Here is a 19,551-nt window from a genome sequence, read left to right as displayed (position 1 = left end):
GAGACAAGACCCCTTGTGGTGGGGTCTATAGAGTGTCCTCTAGGAAAGGAAGAGGGTGCACCCACTTCCAGTCAACCTAGATGATAAGCAGCTGTGGCAGTCCTTGACATACATGCTTCCTGCCTTCTGGGAACGGAGAAGTTATGGGTGGATGTCAAGTACTGTGAGGGGCCAATTCCCACTTGCTAGCTCTGTCTTCTACAGTGCTTGTCTCAAGGGCAAGTGACACACAGAACTCCTTCAGATAGCAAGCCTGCATCTGGGGGTAAGACCAAGACACTTCGAAAGCATTGCTTTAAAACTCTCCTGTTCAATATAATATCCGTTCAGAATAATCCTGTGACACTTTTGAAGTAAATTACTTAAACAATTGACTGCCATTGGCTATGAGTATATTTCCCTATTAGTATTGAAAACTAAGCTGATATATCTAAGTGTATTCATTAATGTGTCGTAAGCCAGTTGTGGTTTTAATATGCAAGATGTCTTCTCTCATGTTCTGAACCTAAAAGCACAAGCCTCCTAAGCATCCCATTAAAAAATGTATGTAGTGTTTACTATTTGTATGCACATTTATTAAACATTTCATGTATTTTCTGCAACCCCTCAATGGAATAGATGCTGTTGTTACCATCATTGTTGTCATTATTGTCCCCACTTTATAAATCAGGGAATAGGTATGGAAAACATAGCGAACTTGCACAATGCCATGTTGCTAGTAATCCAAGAAGCTGGGATTTAGGGGTCCAAGGAGAACCCAGAGCCTGCCCTCTTCACCAGAAGGCCCTGCAAGACCCCAGCCCCTCAGATGCCTCAATAGCTCTGATTGAGGATTAGGTGTTTTGCTGATCTTCACAGCTCTTTCTCATCCTGAGGTTCTGTTCTATATGAAGATAACATCCTCCCCACATACAGCAAAAATGGAAGATCTCAAAAAGGCTAAATATCATGTCCACAGTTACAGAGGTATTAAATTACAGGGCTGGAATTCAAGCCCAGGTACTGCCCCTGAACCTCCTCCACAACAGCCCAAGCCCAGCCACCAATGGAGCTACCATGTCCTTGACAATGGACGTTCCCCATCCCAAGCCTCCCAGAAGCCCCTTGGCTTTGGCCAGGAGATCTTGGCTGCCATGTTCTTTGCACAGGGGCCATGCTAATCTTACCTGTATCGTTCCAATTTTAGTATATGCGCTGCCGAAGCAAGCATGGCTGTCATGTTCTTGACAGTGGACGTTCCCTATACTCAGCCTCCCAGAAGCCCCCTGGCTTTGGCCAGGAGATCTTGGTTGCTGCCACACCAGTGGGAGCAGAGCCTTGTGCACTCAGCTTCTCTTGGCTCCAGGTCTTGCTCAGCTGCCTTTGAACTGAGTGAACTTTGGCAGGATACATAATTCCTCTTGGCTCCTGATTCTCTCTCCAAAAAATGGAAATGACAGAAGAGCTGCAGGGTTGTACTGAGGACTCAAAGGAGTTGCGCATGCTGAGTCCTCACATATGTGCCTGAGCTGCAGGGAGCACAGCCACCCAGCCCTCGATGGGACTATGTATGTCCCTCTTGTCCACCCCTCCTCCATCAGGTCACCGAGAGAGCTCCATTTCTTGCCTCAGCCAAGCAGGCTGGGACTCGTATTCTTTATCCTACATCTTCTGTTCTTGCAAGATTGAAGACACGCTGTCAAAAAGGCTTTCCAGGTCCCTAATTTTTGCCCTTTTTTTTTTTTTTACCTTATTCTCTTTCAGTTCCTCACGCTCCATCATCTAAAACCTCATCTCTCCCTGGCTATGGGAAAAACGGACTTCACCGGGTAGGCGTTCTCTGGAGCTGACTGTGTCTGGGTTTGCTCGCTCTGCAGCCCTGGTGAAAGTGCGGATTTATTGCCTGAAACCATCTGACTTTACAGCCTCCCTGAGAGCCCAACAAATCACTTTGAACTACAGGCCAGGTGAAATAGATCCAGGAGAGAAGAAGAAACAGGCTTTAGGTAGAACTAGTGCTCATTGTAAACTTAAGAGAACATTAGTTTATGTGGTGAGGGAAACAGTTTTACATTGAGGCAAGACAGTAATTACTTCTGCCATTACCACCGCTGTAAAAAGACAGAAGAAGGTTTGTAATAACCGTCCTCCCAGCAAGATATAGAACAAAAGTACACACCTGTGTTGGATCATGTAACTTTCTTTGTCCACAGCAGACACTTGCTTGCCAACAGCCTCCAGGGCAGTGACATTAGATGCACCACAGACGACAAAGAGATGCTGTAGTAGTACAAGAATAAATAGGAAAGAAAAAGAATGAGGGTCAGGAACTAAGCTTGGGATGGACTGTTGGGATTTTCTAAGTCTTCCTTTCCTTTTCACCTGAATCCAGCACTGCTCCTGAGGTCTTCTCATAACATGCCTTTGATCGTTTCAGCCCGTTTCCACGGACTTTGCTCAGTATAACAGCTACGGGGATGTCAGTGGCGGAGTACGAGGTGAGTCCTCCACAACTAAGCCAACCACAGCTATGCCCTCCCTCGCGGCCAAGTTCCATGGGGGCTCCGGGGTTACCATGCGCTGGCTAACTCCATGCTCTAGCACATCCGAAGATAAGCTACTTCTCAGAGCTAACAGAACAACTATTAACATCTCCAAGGACCTCTAATGAAATAAAACCCTGAAAAAAACCCTGAAAGACAAGTTCCTAAGAACTCCTTCATTGCTCCTACTGTGCCCTAAGTGTGCTACCAGACACCTGGGGGTAGAGCAATGAGCAAGGCACGGCCCCTCCCTTCAAAATGCACATGATAGGGGATGGGAGAGAGAGAAGGTGGCAGTGAGAGAAGCTCTGTGTTGAATGCAGAGATGTGGAGCAGTGCTTCCTGGCTTCAGGAAGGCAACTGATACAGTGGATGCAGAGATGGGAGCAGGGTAGAGTTGGAGCAGCTGGAATGTCACCTTCCCATTAGCAGCTCTATGTTTTTCTCTGGCCTTTCCCTCATGGTATTTCTATTGATTTTCCTTTGCAGACTACCAGGTATGGAATTCTTTGCCTCCCTAGACTGGCCACAGCAGCGCAACAGCCATGTCCAATGCAGACAACATACCCCAGGGAAGCAGTTTCTGTGGGAAGATGCCTAACCATTACTCCCGAGGTGTGCTGAACAGGCCTGCCCGGTGCCTGGGGCTAGCTGTCCCCTTAGACCCTGCAGAGTCCTCTCCAGGGAGGAGGTGTGCCAGCATCAAGGGTCTGCTCACATGCACTTGTGTTTCCATTAGCTACAACCTCAGTCACTGGTTCTCCCTCTTCCTGCCTGTTCTCAAATGGAAAGAAAGTCATGTCTTTGCCAATCAGAGCATTTTGCCTACGAACCATTCCTTTTTCACTTGAACCTAAGTCTTGGGAAACTATGATGGAGAGTGATAAAGGAGAAATAGTGTAAACACACACACACACACAAGTCTAAAAGTTGGAAGAGCAGTAATAGAGTTGGTGATTTTCCATCTACTACATAGTTTTATGCATGGAGCCAAAATTCCGGGACTCGTCCACAGCTGTCGGATCCTTCCCCAGCTGAGTTACGAAAGAGCAGTGGCCCTGCCCTTGCTCAGCAGGGATCTCATTTTGGAGAAGACAGGGTAACGGAGATGACCCATCTGGGGGTGGAGATCTGAGACTCCATGGGGATGCTGGGGAGCCCACCACACCCTCCCACCCTCGCTTCCCTGTGCTATTTTATGCCTTTCTGTTGCAGACCCTTCCAGATGGGCACATGCCCGCCATGCGAATGGACCGAGGCGTGTCAATGCCCAACATGTTGGAACCAAAGGCAAGTACAGCCTCTCACAGGGGAGAGTACAGCCCTGAAACATGTGACTTTCTGTCTTTGCACCACTCTCAAGGTCTTCAGCCCCACTTCATTCAAAACTGTGACTTTCAGGAAGCCATCACCTACAACCTTCCTTCTTCCCTCCCCACTCCGCCCACTGTCTTAGCTGTATCCAATCAGCAACCTTAAGCCCCTCCTGGGTGTGGTAGTGTGGTACTCTGGTCCCCAGTGAAGCGCCAAGACTTCCTTCCCCGTAGCCCAGGTCCCTGACTCCTGCCACATGCTGAGTGGAGTGCCAGCGACTGGCACAGATGAGGTGGCCTGCATGTCCCAGTTTGCCAGGACTTTCCAAGGATTAGCACTGAAAGTTTCCATGCCAGGAACCTCCTCTGCCCCAGGCAGACTGGCATGGCCAATCCCCTTAACTGCAGAACACCCCAAGAGCTTGTGCTGCCCAGTGTTCATGGTGAGAGCCACTTTAATATGCCAGTGGCTAGCATGCTGCCCCTGGACCTCCTGGCTACGTGCACTCATGAGCCTGCCATGTACCAAGATCATTGAATCCTACACAGAGGTACCTGCCACGTAACAGCGGCAAGCAAAAGATAGCATGTGCATCTGTATTTCTGTTCTAATCTGTACCTCAGTTCCAGGTACTTAGTAAGTTAATATTCCTGCATGCAAAAAGCCTTCTTAAGGCACAGGGCTAGGTGAGACAACAATGAATGGGGAATGCATGGAGCATGTCCCAGGCACCCTGGAGCTGGCTTTGAGGAAGGAACACGCATCACTGAGATGCACTCATGATTGTCTCGTGGAGGCTGTGTCTTGGGAAGACCAGGGTTAAGGGGATTTGCTTATTAATAGAGTGGTTAGCTGTGTTCTGGAAGAGATGTCTTTTCTTCTCAGATATTCCCATATGAAATGCTCATGGTGACCAACAGAGGGCGCAACAAAATCCTCAGAGATGTGGACAGAACCAGGCTGGAGGTAAAACAAAACAAAACTCAGTCTCAACTGTAGACCCCTTTACATCCTTCAGATCTTCCCCCACCCCCAAAAGTAATAAAAATCATCCTCACATTGTAGTTGAAGCTAAGAGATGACTTTGGGGGAAAGTCAAAATTGGTGCTTAGAGCATCATTCGGAATATCTGATCAGATCCACAGGAAAGACCCCAAAGATGCTGTGTGTTGGTAACCATTTGCTTTAGACACAGTATGATTTCATCCATTTTCTCTGGAAATCTGATATTGATGTGATGAGGGCTGTGATGCAGAACGAGACTGGCCATCCATATACACACACACACACACACACCCCACCCCCATCCCTCCACCCTGCTCACTCCTTATCTGCCCCTGAGCCTCGGTTGAGTTCATTTGCAGTGGGAGGACAGAACTTTCTGGCCCCATTTCTTGCTGGCTCTTTCCGCATTCCTTGTCAAAGGGTTATCTGGGTACATGTAGCCAAGGTCTCCTTTGGTATGGAAGGCTGATCCTTGTATTTTCTGTCTGAGTGATTTTAATTAAGGAAATCTCTGGCTGCCAGGCTCAGAGAGAATCATTACCTTGCCCAGACAACAAGGCAATGCCTTTGTAGAAGAGGCCAGGCTGGCGTGGAAGGTCTTCTACAAGGGAGTGATGGCAGCCAGGAGGACAGGCACCCACTTGCTCCTCCTCCCATGGAGCCAGGAGGAAGCCCCCGACTTTAGCTTGCTGCAGCCTTGGTTCATTTTCTCTGAGTCTCTTCAACAGCCCAAGGACCTGACATGGAGCCACCTCTGGCTCACTAATTCACCTTCTGATGGTCCATCAGCAGTCAGTATTATCCTAACACTGAGTTATAACAGTGCCCTTAATATTCTACCAGCTTTTTTGTCTGATGGGGAGGGGGCCTCACGTGGCCCAAGCAGGTAAGCAGGACTGATTGGCATTGGCTAGTCACCAGCCTCGAAGGTTGTCCGGTCATTCTCCTTGTTCTTCTGAATGCTGACAGTCAATCCCACGGTACCCAAGGGGCATTTATCTTAGGATCCCCTGCAGATGCCAAAATCCATGTGTGTTCAAGTCCCATCCAGAAAGTGCCAGAGCATTTGTGTAGAACCTATACGCTCCTTCTATATTTTGATCATCTCTTGATTACTTCTGATCTGAAAGCAATGTCAGTGTCCATAGCGGCTAGGGCCATGTTGTTCAGGCAGTGACACCCAGAAAAGAAAATCTGTATGGATGTGGGACAGATCCCATGTTGTAACGCACGTGTTTGATCTACAGTCAGTTGGACCCACTCGTGGGGAGCCCCAAGTTGGGTCCAGGGAGGAGTGAGGTACAGGGCCAGCATCACAGCTGCCCCACTCACTCTGCTCTGCTCTCTCTTTCCCAGCGCCACTTAGCCCCCGAGGTGTTTTGGGAAATCTTTGGCATGTCCATACAGGAGTTTGACAAGTTACCTCTCTGGAGACGCAACGACATGAAGAAAAAAGCAAAGCTCTTCTGAGGCCCCCACGTGAATGGCAACTAGAAATGGGACTGGCAATCGCCAGTTGATGCAAAGGATGTCCCAGGAAGGCCCACACTTGATTGGAGGACGTGCAAACTACTGTCCCTCAGCAGCAGCACAAAGGGAGAGTCTGGTTAAAACCCACCCATGAGCCAAATAGGGGGCCCACCCTCAGTGACACTTGGCAAGAAGCAGCGGGTTAGAAATTTCTATGTTCCCAAACTCAACAGGAGTGACCTTTTTACATGACCTTCTGTACATACAGAAGCTACTTCCTTTCTTCTTTCATTTTCCTTTAACTGTTGTTCAACAATAGTGCTGACTGTACAGATAAGAGCCAGCAAGTGCCCTTAGGATGCCGCATGGAGAGGAAACAGTGGCAATCATTCCAAAGTATGAATCCATCTTCCACATAGCACTGTGGCTAGGAGAGAACTGTCCAGGGGTGCCTGGCCACGTGGCAGCAGCTACTTGGCATACAACCCTCTTTCCCAGGCTCCTGGAGCTCTGCCTGTGCCTGACAGTCATGGGTATCCGTCAGGGAACCAAGCAGCAGCCAGCAGACTTGAGGTCAGCAAAGATGATTGGTAACAAGCCCCTTGTTCTCAACTGTGCCCTGGAATCGGGCTAGCCAACTGCTCAGCCATTACTCCCAAAATGAATAAATAAATGAAAAATGTAAAAAGCAAAGAAAAGGAAAAAGAATGAAGGAAACCCTCCCTGAACTCTTGGTCTGCCTCAGATGGCATGCTTAGTTCTCCCACCAGACCCAGGGCAGGAGCTGTCCTGGGCTGCACCTTTGCGGAGAGGTGAAAGACAGAAGCTGTCTCCAGATTGGCCCACGCAGCATGCTCCTAGGTGATTCTATCTGCGGAGATTCCCCGCCAAACACCAAGCCGCTCCGTGCCCTCCCGCCACCGCACGTTCTTTAACCCAGTGTCTGCTCTGCGCCCGACACCCTGGCAACGAGCCCCCGCCCATGCTGACTTTGCTTTGGAAGGTCTTTGCAGGAATAGGCTAAGGGAAGCTGTGTTTTCCTCCCTGACATCACTGCGATTCCCAAACAAGTTGCCTCAGATGGCTTTCGTTTTGGCCTTAGCAGCTTCTTGCTGGCACTGTTGACTTCATGGTGTGTATGTTGGGGGCTAGAGGGTGGGGAGGGTGGGACAGTATGAGGGTGTGTGCAAAGCTTACCCATGGCAGTTTTGGGAGTCTGCATGTACTTTCTAAATTCGGCTTGAGTGTTTAACCCACTGCACTGCAGCTTTCTAGAGGTCATTTGCCCAAATGTACATGGCCTAATGGTCCAGAGGGAAGGCAGATGGCTACCCCAGCGTGAGGTGCTCAGAAGCCAGCACGCCCCACATGCTGGTGGAACTCATGGCAGAATCAGGCTGGAGATGGCAGAGCAGGGTGAGGCTAGGTGTGGGGATCAGAATGGCTCGGCCTCTGTAGCACTCAGCTCGAAAGTGAGCTTCTGCCGGATCACGTCCTGATGCCCGACCTGGGAGCAGTGAGGAAGAGGCTCCCCAACTCCATCACCTTGATTCCCACGCCGGACAGTTCTGCGAAGGAAGGATGAGCTCTGTCTTAAAACCCACAGGAGAAATCTTGGGGATGCACCTGCTTTTGCCACTGTCCACACAAGCTCAGCACTTCTTCCCATTGGCACTGCATGTTAGCATCACCAGCTCTCTGTGTGACACCAGTGGTAAAAAAAAAAAAATGAAATGCAGTGGTTTCTGAACACGTGTCTCAGGCCTCTGTGACCTGCTTTCAGCTTCTGGGCCCTGACGTAACCCCTGGAGATGCTTTCTAATGTCCTCGGGAGCTGTTGCTGAAAGAGCCTGAATTTGCCTGCCTTGGCACTGCTATGCACTGAATGTTTGAGAACTGGTCTCCCATGTATGTGTGCGTGTGTGTGTGCGCATGCACAGGACCTGCCAACATATTGAACAAGTGGCTCTGACATGCTGGGTCTAAGTAGATTAGACCAGCTCCTGCTTGGTCTAAACTAAAGCTAGAAGACAGCTTGGCATCTTCTCGTCTCTTAGTTGCCTGCCACTGCATTTCAGATTTTTCACTCTGTCCTCTCCAGCAGCCCCAGCACAACGCTCAGTGTCCTGGTCTGGTCTTGTCCTGGCAAACTGTGGGTGAGAAGATTGTGACATCTTCCCGTGTTCCCCATTACAGTCAGTAATAGTGGTGGCCAAGAGAGATTTTTTTTGTTGTAACAGTGATAATAAGAACATGACCCCATATTTTTCATTGGCTAATGAGTTCTCACCCATGTCCAGACGGCTCAAATGCCAGAGGAGGAAATACTGAGATGTGTGGGGAGATATGGGTACAGTCAAATGGATTTACTAAATTCCTGTTCCTGGGTCTGTGTAGGGAGGATACGGCTCTGCCATAGAATGAGGACCTGAGACTGAGAAGAAGGAACAAAGGAACACAGCCCCCACCCCTTTTACATTATAGAGACCTAGGGTTAAGGGGTCTGCCTAAGGTTGCAACAGTAATTGGAGAACTGAGTCCTAAATTTTCCTGGTGGTGAAGACCTGCTTTGCTTGTCTCTTTTAAAAACAGCTCTGCAACCAACTTGGGGTAAAAAAGTTTCTTTCCATGTCAAACACACTACTTTGTTTAAACGGCATGGTGCACAAATATATCGTCAGAGGTTGGTGGCCTCCATCAACAAACTCAGAGGACTGTGTGGGAGTCCCTGGGGACCATCGTGCACAGAAGGGCTCTTCTACTTTGCTCCCCAACGGAAGGCTCCAGCTGGAAAGTGAACCACAGGTCCACCTGGTCCCCTGTCAGATTTCATGGATGGCCTGTGGCGCCCCATCCGTTTGGTCGTGCTTGTCTACAACATGCCCAAGCAACAGCACAGGGGATGTGTACTCTCTGCTTGCCCCCTGCCCTGCACTGCTGATGAAAATTCCACTGATAAGCATAGGCAGAACTTGTTTCTGTTAGGAAAGGGATTACAAATGTGGCTGGCTTCCCTGGTGCATATATCAAGGGCTATATTTTCTAGCATTTGACTTCCTTGGGACTCAGAGTGCATACTGATCGCATGAAGTAAAAGAGGCTTCTCTGACATGAGAAAGTCAGTGCATCCTTTGAAACTTCCTTAAGAAATTCCACCCTATCGCATCTTCTTCCCAAGTTGTGGAAAGCATTTGGAAGCTTGTACCGCAGCTATGCATTTACATTTTTGGTGAAGGGTTTTATGAAATGTTCTGTTATGACTTCTCCAAGAACTAAACATAAACTGCCCGTTTTCAGAAACCTCAAAGAGAGTAACTAGAGCTAATGGATAACAAAGTGGAAAAGGAAAGAGGGTAGTTTTTATCCCTCACGTCCTCTGAAGACCCCTGCTGCTAATTTTGTGCTCTGCCAGCAGAGACGAATCCTAGAGGAGCTCTCACTTGGGTCTCGTCTTCCCTTTCTCAACCTGGCATATCGACACGGAGAACGCCAGCTAGGTGATATTTCTACGCTGTTCACCTCATTTCTTTACACTTCGAGGCAGGCATCTTTTTTGTAAGAATTGCTTCCTAGATGATTCTATAAAATAGGTACACTTTTGCAAAGTCAGAAAAATTCAAATCAATCACTTTTGACTACGCCTTTCTAAAAGGAAAGCATTTTTCAGTCAATGTGGTGTTGCATTCTGCATTGTGTGTAGTGGCAAGAGTCATGGGGGCCATGTGCTCATGAAACCATGCATTTGACTGTCACTGATGAAAGATGGTGGCAGGGACCTGATTTCTGTCCCCACCGACCGTACTGCACCCTCTGGAACAAGCCCAGTTTTTATAAATTGCCTCTTCTGTATTTCTGGTAGCTGTATGCTCTGTGCTTGCCTTGCCTTGACTTTCTTGGATTTTGAAAATAATTTTCTTTGGCCAAACCCAAATGTTTGATAGTTATGCTCCGAAGCCCATTCTTTCTGCTCCTGTTTGGACAACCGTCTACACCCCAAGAAGGTTCATTTAGGGCTTGACATCTGCATGATGCCATCTTCTAGGGATGATGTCTTCAGAAAACAATCCAGCTACGTTGTAATGAAAGAAAGAGAAACCTTTACTTTGACATTAAAAAATAAAATTTCATTGTCTTCCCATTTGCTACCCAAGAAGCAACTGAGAACAACTGATACTCTTCTGTTTGGGATTGTTATGTTTTTATCTGGACAAGTTTAATTTGTGGCAAATTCAAAACATGAGGGGTGAGGTGGTCAGTTTGAAGCTGAACGAAACTTTCTCAACGATGTGTGTGCACACGGTCAAAAATTAAACAAACCCCACATTTTTCTGAAGCTTAGTATAATTCTTTAAGTGACAGTTATTATCATGAACTTAAATTCTTCCCCAAAGCGTCTCTCCCAAAAGCGAGGTTCCCATGAGGCATTTCCGGAACTCATTGTCCGAAAGTGGAAGGAGCCAAGACTGCAGGCATTGACCTTGAGGAGGGGGTGAGCCGCTTGCTTGTTGTGAATGTACAGGAAGAGGAGACACTTGTCCACAAAACTAATGTTCTTTGGGGGTTGTGTGTACAGGCCTGTCCCGTAAGAAATGTGTGTGGTTTCTGTGACTTGCTGATGACTGCATTGAAGCTCTTGGTGGGGCGGGAGGGATGGGGTCCTTTCATTTTAAGTTGGGTTTATGGAATTTTCCCCAGATGTTGAAAGGCATACAGTTCTTCCTCACCTCCCTCCCCATGCAGAAAAAGCAACTATGTAGAACTCCCTTTGAAAAGTTTTGTCAAGTTCCCCATGAGATTGCATGGGTGTGTGTCCACGCCCTGCATGTGTCCTGTGCAGAAGAGGAGGGGGCCTGCTGGTCTCTACCCTGCTGTGCTGTGCTGTCCCAACCTGCCCCACGCTCCTTCACCTTTATACTCTGTGTGTGTCACCGTTGTACTCAGAACTCCGTGAATAAAGTGTGTGCTTTATTTGTGCCTCCGGAAGTGTGGTTCATTTCTTGCTCCTTATGAAGCTCTGTCCCGTTATAACAAGTACCAGCGCAACTTGCAAAGCTAAAAACACTGTGTGAAACCAAGACACCACGAGTGCATCCTCATTGTGGAGGTTGAAGGAGGAAATGCAGCAAACGACTGCCTGCTCCAGCAGTCTAGACCATGCTGAGCCAGTTGACCAGAGAAAAGTTTTCAGTAGAGAGGCTGATGTTGGACTTTGCTTGGAACACAGCAGGGGTTGTCTCGCCATGTAGACGAGCTGGTGATGTGGGAAGATTTGAGGACAGGAGCTCTGAGCACCATCAGTACGGGCCACTTGAGTAAGAAGTTTGATTGAATTTGGGGAAAAACATCACTCAAAACCTTGACCTCTACCTCTATGTGACTGCAATTTATTGGGGAGGTGGGGGGAGAAATCCAGATTTCGCTTTCCTTATTGCCTTTAGGCTTGCCAGAAAGCATAAATCTTAATACTCAAGTTGGTCAACTGTGACAGTGACCTTCTCTCCGCTGTGTGTCTCAATCCCATCTGGGGGGCTGATTCTTCAGGCAGTGGGCATACTTAAGCTGAATGTGTAGAGAACATCTGTGGCCTCTGGCTGGAGGTCTGTACTCTACTCCCTTCTGCTACCACCTGCATCTGTATCCCTGCTTCAGTCCATGAGATGCCCGGCGTCATCCCCAATCCTTGTCCTGAGCTTCCTAAGCCATTTGACTCTGATGGATATCTCTTCTTTTTTACATTTATTTATTCATATTATTTACTTGTCTGAAAGGCAGAGAGAGAGGGAGAGACCGGGACCTTCCCAAATGACTGCAATGGCTGGGGTTGGGTCATGCCGAAGTTGCAAGTCCACAACTGCATCTAGGTCTCCCACATGGATAGCAGGGGCCCAGATATTTGAGCCGTCTTCCAGTGCTTTCTCAGATGCATTATCAGGGATGCTACCCTGGAAGCAGAGCAGCCAAGACACCAACCAGTGCTCGGATGTAGAATGCCAGCATCAGGAGCAGCAGCTTCATTTGCTGCTCTGCAGCAGTGGCCTCTGTTTTATTGGAATCAGTTCCTGCCTCTTTCAGCACTAGCCCATGCCCTCCCTCACAGTGCAGCTCACTCACTCCTGCAGGAGCCCAGGGTCCTGCATCAGCTCGCTGCCTCGCCTCTTGCTTGGTTTCTGCTCCCATGGTGTTCAACCTTCCAGTCTCACTCTCTACCTCTACAAATATCTGCAAGTTCCCTAGACACCCCGTGCCCTCCCCTGTGGAAGCAGCCTCTGCCAGGGACATTTCTTCTGTACAATGCCCAGCTGTTTGAGGAGGTGGCCAGCAGGATCTGGCCCCAGGGAGGGGAGGTCATGTTCAATGTCAGCTGCCATAAAAACCAGTTCCCATTAGCTCTTTGGAATTACCCATGTGGATTTCCCATGAGCTCCATTTGTCCTAAATCAAAGACAATCCCAAGTTCACACCCTTGCTGTAAGCCCGTCTGGATGGGCCGGGCCCAGCCTGCCCCAGGACATTCTTCTCATGCTTAGGACTGAACCTCGTGTTTGGTATTTTGCAAGTGTAGCCTAGTACTGTTAGCTCTAAGTCCATTTCTGCTACTCAGGTGATTCACAGCAAGATCACCGTGCCGAATTCAAGCACTCTCCCTTGGTGTTGACTGTGTCCCTCCTGACAACTCGACAAAGCAGGGTCACTTTTTGGCCCAACGTGGTGGCAAGCACCTGTTGTGAACTCCCCTGTTGGAACTGCTGGTTTGAGTCCCAGCTGTTATACTTTCAGTTCAGCTTCCTGGTAATGTGCTTAGAAAAGCAACAGAAGATGGCCAAAGAACTTTGACCCTGGCCATCCACACAGGGCACCAGGTTGGGGTTCCTGGCTTTTGGCTTCACCGTGGCCCAGACCTGGCTGTTGTGGCCACTTGAGGAGTGAACCAGCAGTTGCAAGACCTTTCTCTCCCTCTCTCCTTTGGCTCTTCCTTTCAAATAAATAAATTTACATATATTTTTAAAAATCTGGGGCTGACTCTGTGGCTTAACAGGCAAAGCCACCACCTATGGCATACAGCATCCTTATAAGGGTGCCAGCTTCAAGTCTTGGCTATTCTACTTCCAGTCTAGCTCTCTGTTAATGCACCAGGGAAAACAGCAGAAAATGGCCCAAATACTTGGGACCCTGCATTCACGTGAAAGACCTGAAATAAGGCTTCAGGCTGGCCCAGCCCTTGCTATTCTGGGCATTTAAGGAGTGAACCAGCATCAGAGATCTTCCATCTGCTGGTCACTTCCCAAGTGGCCAAAATGACTGGGGCTCTGACGAGGCCAAAGCCAGGGGCCAGGAACTCCATCAGGGTTTCCTACAAGGGTAGCAGGGGCCCAGTCACCAGGCACCTTAGCGGGGAGCTGGATCTGAAGTGGTACATCAGGACTAGAACTGCTGCACATATGGGATGCTATTTCACCTGCTGTGGCCCAACCCGCTGCTACAGCACAAACCCCTAAAAGCATTTTTCATTCACTTAGAGTTGAGAAACCCCTAGTGAATACCTGTTCTGGCTGTCTTAGGGGGCTGGAGGGCAGACTAAGTAAGGTGGGGTGCTCAGACCCAGGAAGGTATTGTGTAAGCCAGCACCATCAGTTAATGGAGCACCTGCATTGCTGGTGCCTGAGGCCTAGGGCTGTGTTATATAATCACCTGAGGATTTTAGTTTTGAGTCTGGGTTCCTCCTTCCCCAGGCTTTCTAAGGCATCACCCCCTCCCCCAGACCCAGCATTAAAACAAGCCCACAATTAACAACAGCATTCTCCTCACCCAATAATAGTCTTCAGAGTGCAAGCCACGGAAGATGTGCCAACTAACACTGCAGGTGAGCTCAGAGCTCACCGCCAGGGCAGAGTGCCAGCTCCAACAACTACCTGTAGCACGAACGACGATGTGCTTGCCTACTCAGAACCTCAATTTCCACTTCTATAAAACAAGAATGGTAATGATACCTGCCTCAGAGGGTTCTTAGGAGAGTTCTGGAAGAACAACACCCAGCATGGCACCACACAAGTGCCCAAACATTAGCTTTTATGAAGGAAGTTGCTGCTGTGTGATGTGAGCTCACTGTTTTCCCAGCCCTGAGCTCAGCCTTCCACAAAGGCTTCTTCCTTCAAGTTCTTCTGTCTCTTCTGCCTTAGCGTAAAGGAGACAGACCCAGAGAGACTAAGTGTTTATCCAAGAGGAAGGGCTGGGATGTCAACCCAGGGCTCTGCCATCCCAAACTCCACCTCTGGGCAAGTGTCATGAGAAAAGGGAACCTGTGTCCCCCACAGTCCAATGGCCAGCCAGGGTAGCAGTAGGTGCACCCAGGGGCCAGTTCCTGGGTGAGGAGGACTTCCTTACCCTACCAAGGGATGCTAAGAACCACCCTATGGGAGAGCTGAGGTTTACTGCTGTGAACAATGCCATTGGTTCTAGAAAACTCCTTGCAGATAGACAGCTCACCTAGAAGCCTGCCAAGACTGGGCTGCTGTCTTGAGAATCGGGAGACATGTCCTTAGCTTGAAAAAGCCACTAGTCCTGTCCAGATCCTCCCTCCCACTGCTGTACAACCAAACATTCTCGCTGGGCACTGCCAGCAGTCCTGCCCTGCTGGGTGTGGTCTTCCGTGGGTCTGAATGCAGTAGGAAGGGTGGGGACTCCCAGCTGGCAGTTTCTGAGAAAGTTTAAGGTAGTTGGCAGAACAGTGGCCAAAGCTTCGGGGAATCTTGACCCCAGTGCTGAAGACCTGCTTCCCTAAATTCAATTTTCTTCCCTGCACAACACCAGGTATCCCTCTGCTGTGATCCACTGCAGGGTAGCCAGCCAGGGCTACGGAGGAGGGTGTAACATGACCACATTTATTGTGCTTCCCAATAGCCACAAAACAAAAGGGCTGTCCAGGGCCTGCCATTGTCCTAAGCACAATGGTTGCCCTAGAGAGGCTTTTCTGTTTATTTGTACTGTACCCCTGCAGCTTGCCTCTTCTAAGTAGTTGATTTGGGAAAATTTTCCATCCAGAAGAAAAGCTGTTTCTGCTCTGTGCCTGGCATGGCTTAGCAGGTGGCCTTCCCAAAGCCTCCACAGGTGTCGCAGTCAGGGCTCACAGACAAGGCAAGGCCTGGGGCAGCTTCCTGATCCAGAGCCTGTGGGATGGGGGCTCAGGGAACAGAGTCCAGACAACAAGATTAGATGACGATGGTGGCTAACATGCTCCAAGGGCTTCCAGAGCGCTGGGTGCTGAGTTACGTTCTCGCTGTAGGTTATTTTAGTTCATCTGAAAAGGTAACCCCAGGACTAGATAGCATTTCTAGCCCACTCTTATCAAGTCCACACTGGCACATCAGCAGGGCTGGGGGAGGTGGAAGGCCCCCAACTTTGGGAAGAGGGGTCATTATGTGACAGTAGGTAGTTTCCTAAGGATTTGTTAGAAAGACAGAATCTGCAGAGACTAATGCCAGCCTTTCTCGGCAAGGTGGAGCCAGGCCATGAATAACAACATTTTGTTCTAAACTGGACGGATGTTGGCACAGAAAGAATAGGTCCTCTCGTTCCTGCTATTGTCTGAAAACATATGCTTCTTAATGAAAAGGCAGAAGGCGTTGATGGTTGTTCCATTCCCATCAGATAGGGCAAGAGTCAGCTGGCTCCCCGGCTGAAGCGAAGGAAAACAGTCATTCCTGCCCATCTCCCCCAGCACGCTGCTCCAGGCAGCTGAGAGCCCATGGCTAATGTTTATTATTACTGCAGTCAGATGGCTTCCACTAAATGCCCCACAAGTACACATGGGGCCTGTGAGCCTCACATACAACCCGGGTACATGTTGTTGCTCTCACATGGTTGAGAGGCCTTGCCCCACTTGTGGAAGGCCAAACATGGAGTTGGGGAAGGGCTGAGGTTTGGCTGCAGGTTTTGCTACCCAGCTCATGCTCCCGGCTGCACAGAGGTTTGGTTTGTCGGTCTGGGGTGGGTGCTGGGAAGCTGTGTCCTGTGACAGTGAAAACCCTGCAGATGAATCTGATAGGTAACTACAACTGTACCACATTGTCCCAGGACAGGAGTGGAGCTGGTCAGGGATTAGCCCAGGACCCACTGGCAAGTGTTGTCACCCTAATTCACAGGACTAGACGTTCAGACAGGCCTGGGGAATCTGCTGGCTGAGGGCCAGGACCCCAGAGGCCTCTGTAGGAAGTCACCTGCCTCTTCCTGCGGCACAGCAAGGTCCCAGCCCCCAATGCCAGCCACTCCATGGGAACCTGCTCTGCCACCACCTCGTTGGAGAGGAGAACACTTCGCTCCTCTAACCTGAGCGGAGAGACCACGCTAGGGGCCGTGGCTTTCAGGAAAAGCCCAGTGGTGTTAGATGTGTCCCTCTCTGTGCGCACCACCTTGAGAAACCTTTGAGGGTGAAAAAGAAAACAACAACCTAGGAATTCTGTGGCTGTGCCATGTTCATTCTTTGCCAGTGTACTCCCGTTCCCCTCATTCTGCCACTTGCTGGGAGCGTAAGCATGCAAAACCCCAGATGTCAATTTTCTCAGGACATAGTCCCTGTAGGGAGGCACAGCCAGAGGACGAATTAGAGAAGATCATCTGAGAGTTGCACTTAGGACCTCTTTCTTCTTCTACATCAAAGTATTGTTTTTAATTTTTTTTTGTACCTGTCAAACCATTTGCAATGAGTTGCAGTGATGACTCCCAAAAGATGCCTCTATCTGAAATCTCAGACTGTTACTTGATTTGGAATAAAATCTTTGCAGATCTAATTAATGCAAAGGTGGAGATAAGATAATCCTGGGTTCAGGGGACCCTAAATGCCACAATGAGCATGCTAACATTTCTTAAAGCCACTCTGTTTAGTGGCAGTTGTTACAGTAACCATAGGAAACTGCTATTATGTCCTAACCAGTAAAGCAGGAGCAGTAGGAAGCCAGATGGAGTGATCTTATGGGCCCCCAGTTGCTGGGATGTCGCCACATCATGTGAAGGAGCAAGGTTGAATTCTCAGACGTAGAGCAGGTAGGTCAGGGTTGCTTGCTTTCTTCCTGGGAAATATCCAGTTGACCCGGTTTCCAATGGGCATGCCTGCTTGGACCTTTTCAGCAGGTGAGGCTTGAGGCAGGCACAGCCCACCATGTGAATGGATCCCCTTCTGACAATGGCCATCAGCAAGGGCACCTTCAGGCTCTGGGGGATCAAAGTTGGCTCCTGGAGAGGGACTTGTGTCTTGATCATGAGGATTCTGTAAGTTTAGTCATGTCTTGTATTAACAGTGCTGGGTGTGTGGGAACATTCAGCACAGACAGCAAAATATCGTCATGGTAACAGAGTATTTGCTTTGGAGTATGAACACCATGAGGGGAACAGGGTCTGGACATGTGGGACTTTGAAACTGGAATGGACACTTCTACATCCTAGGGAGTTTGGCAAAAATGCTGACTCCCAGGCCTCCATCCGTGTTTGATGTGATAGGTCTGATAGGATTTTCGGTAACTTCTGAATGTATGTGTGCATGCGTGTGAAACAGAGAGAGGAGGAGAGTTTAGCAGATACCTCACAGTTTACATAGCCAATATTTTAAGCATTTGTATGATCAGAGTAGACTGGTAGTTATCAGGGGCCAAGAAGAGGAAAAGGAGACTGGGGAGTTATCAGCCAAAAGATTTAAAGTTCCCATTGGGCAAGTAGGAACAAATTCAAGAGATCTATACACAAAGTAGTAACTGTGGTTTATAACATGTATACTAGAAAATAGCTAGGAGAGTAGATTTTAAGTGTTCTCGCCACAAAAAATGATTAGTATGTGAGATGGTACAGATGTTAATGATCTTGTTTTAAGGCTAACTTGGTAATTCAGTGCATTAATCTGCCGCCTGAAATGCTGGCATCCCACAGAGCACCAGTTGAAGTCCCCTCTCCCCGCCACCCCTTGCCACCTCCTGGTGGCTGCACTCCCAATCTAACTCCTTGCTAATGTGCCTGAGAAAACAATGGGGGACAGCCCAAGTTCTTGGGTCCCTGCCACACACGGGAGACCTGGGTGGGTTTCCTGGTGCCTGGCTTCAAATATTGCAACCATTTGGGGGAGTAAACAAACAGATGGAAGGTTTTCTTTCTTTCTTTCTTTCTTTCTTTCTTTCTTTCTTTCTTTCTTTCTTTCTTTCTCTCTCTTTCTCTCTTTCTCTCTTTTTTTCTGTAACTCTGCTCTTCAAATGCATTTTTAAGAAATTATCTCTATTTAACCCTTCTACAATGTGTACATACTCACAATGTCATGTTTACTTGTTATTTGTCAGCTTACAAAATTCATTCAAAACTGTCCTAAGCTGACTAATTTTTTAGAAGGATGAAGTAAGCATATTTTCATTATTAATCACTGGAAAAGTACCACGGATGCTTCAAAATTAAATCAATATCCTTATATCTTATTTTCATTTTTTTGTATTGGGTTATTTTTAAACAATACAAAAGAGTAAGATCATGAAGTCTGTTTTTGTGAGTCTCCCTGAAAATGCCTAAGCTTAACCCTAACCTTTGTGTTCACTCTTTCTCAAGCCTAGCATTCAAAACAAAACAAAGCCACAGTATCGAAACGGATTCTTTACATTCTAGACAAAACTCTGTTCTGTCCAACCTCTGAAGTTGGCCACAGGTCTGCCAGAGGTAAGACATGATTTGTGCTTCTGTCACCAGTGTGTCTTCTTTACCCAATACATCAGCGAAGGTTACGAAAACATTCAATTACCCAGCATCATCTGAGAACTCCCTTCTCTATAGACAGACAGAAGCTTCTAGATGAGCAGCCTGCCACCCACATCCAACATCTCCTTCTTTGCCGTGGCCACAGCAATGCCTCTCTCAGAGCACTCTGAAGACAGGTCGGAGGTCAGCCTCCAGACTGAATGCGTTTCCTCTTTGGCACCTTGAACCCTCAACTCTTGATGTGGGTCATTTTTCTCAGTTGTGTTGAATTTCCTGAATTCTCACTGGGTGAACATCCCTAATGCAATCCTAAGATCTAATTTTTAATTACATTAGCAACTCTGTAGCATTCAGTATTAAAGTAAGAAATGTGATGTGTGATGTTGTGGAAAATACAAATAGAAACAAACAGAGGTGGGGATTAGCAGCAACAAGCAGGGAGCCTAAGGCTTGAAATGTGAGGAACCACTCACTGTCAGACGGCCGTGCCAGTGCTCACCGTGGGCCTTTGGCAAACTGT

At 48.3% G+C, this 19,551-nt stretch overlaps 1 protein-coding gene and 1 pseudogene across 4 annotated transcripts in view; one reads left to right on the top strand and one right to left on the bottom strand.

Moving 5' to 3' along the window:
- ABLIM1 (actin binding LIM protein 1) overlaps nucleotides 1-7,463 on the top strand; it is a 289,406-nt gene extending 281,943 nt beyond the window's left edge. For 2 of the 4 annotated variants that reach the window (XM_058671141.1, XM_058671140.1), the window contains exons 19-21: nucleotides 1,744-1,808; nucleotides 2,417-2,477; nucleotides 3,012-3,441. In XM_058671141.1, the coding sequence (XP_058527124.1) occupies nucleotides 1,744-1,808; nucleotides 2,417-2,477; nucleotides 3,012-3,043 (158 nt within the window). In that variant the 3' untranslated portion in view covers nucleotides 3,044-3,441. Of the gene's footprint in view, nucleotides 1-1,743; nucleotides 1,809-2,416; nucleotides 2,478-3,011; nucleotides 3,442-3,737; nucleotides 3,813-4,721; nucleotides 4,803-6,197 lie in introns of those variants that run through there. The other 2 variants (XM_058671144.1, XM_058671143.1) reach the window with 2 other exon arrangements.
- On the bottom strand, nucleotides 1,138-1,208 carry LOC118759481 (U6 spliceosomal RNA; annotated as a pseudogene).
- Nucleotides 7,464-19,551: the final 12,088 nt, after the last annotated feature.

Source organism: Ochotona princeps, chromosome 13, assembly GCF_030435755.1.
Source record: "Ochotona princeps isolate mOchPri1 chromosome 13, mOchPri1.hap1, whole genome shotgun sequence".
Classification (NCBI taxonomy): Eukaryota; Metazoa; Chordata; class Mammalia; order Lagomorpha; family Ochotonidae; genus Ochotona; species Ochotona princeps.
Note: the sequence above shows the minus strand (reverse complement) of the source record. Positions and strands in the feature narration are given on the sequence as shown.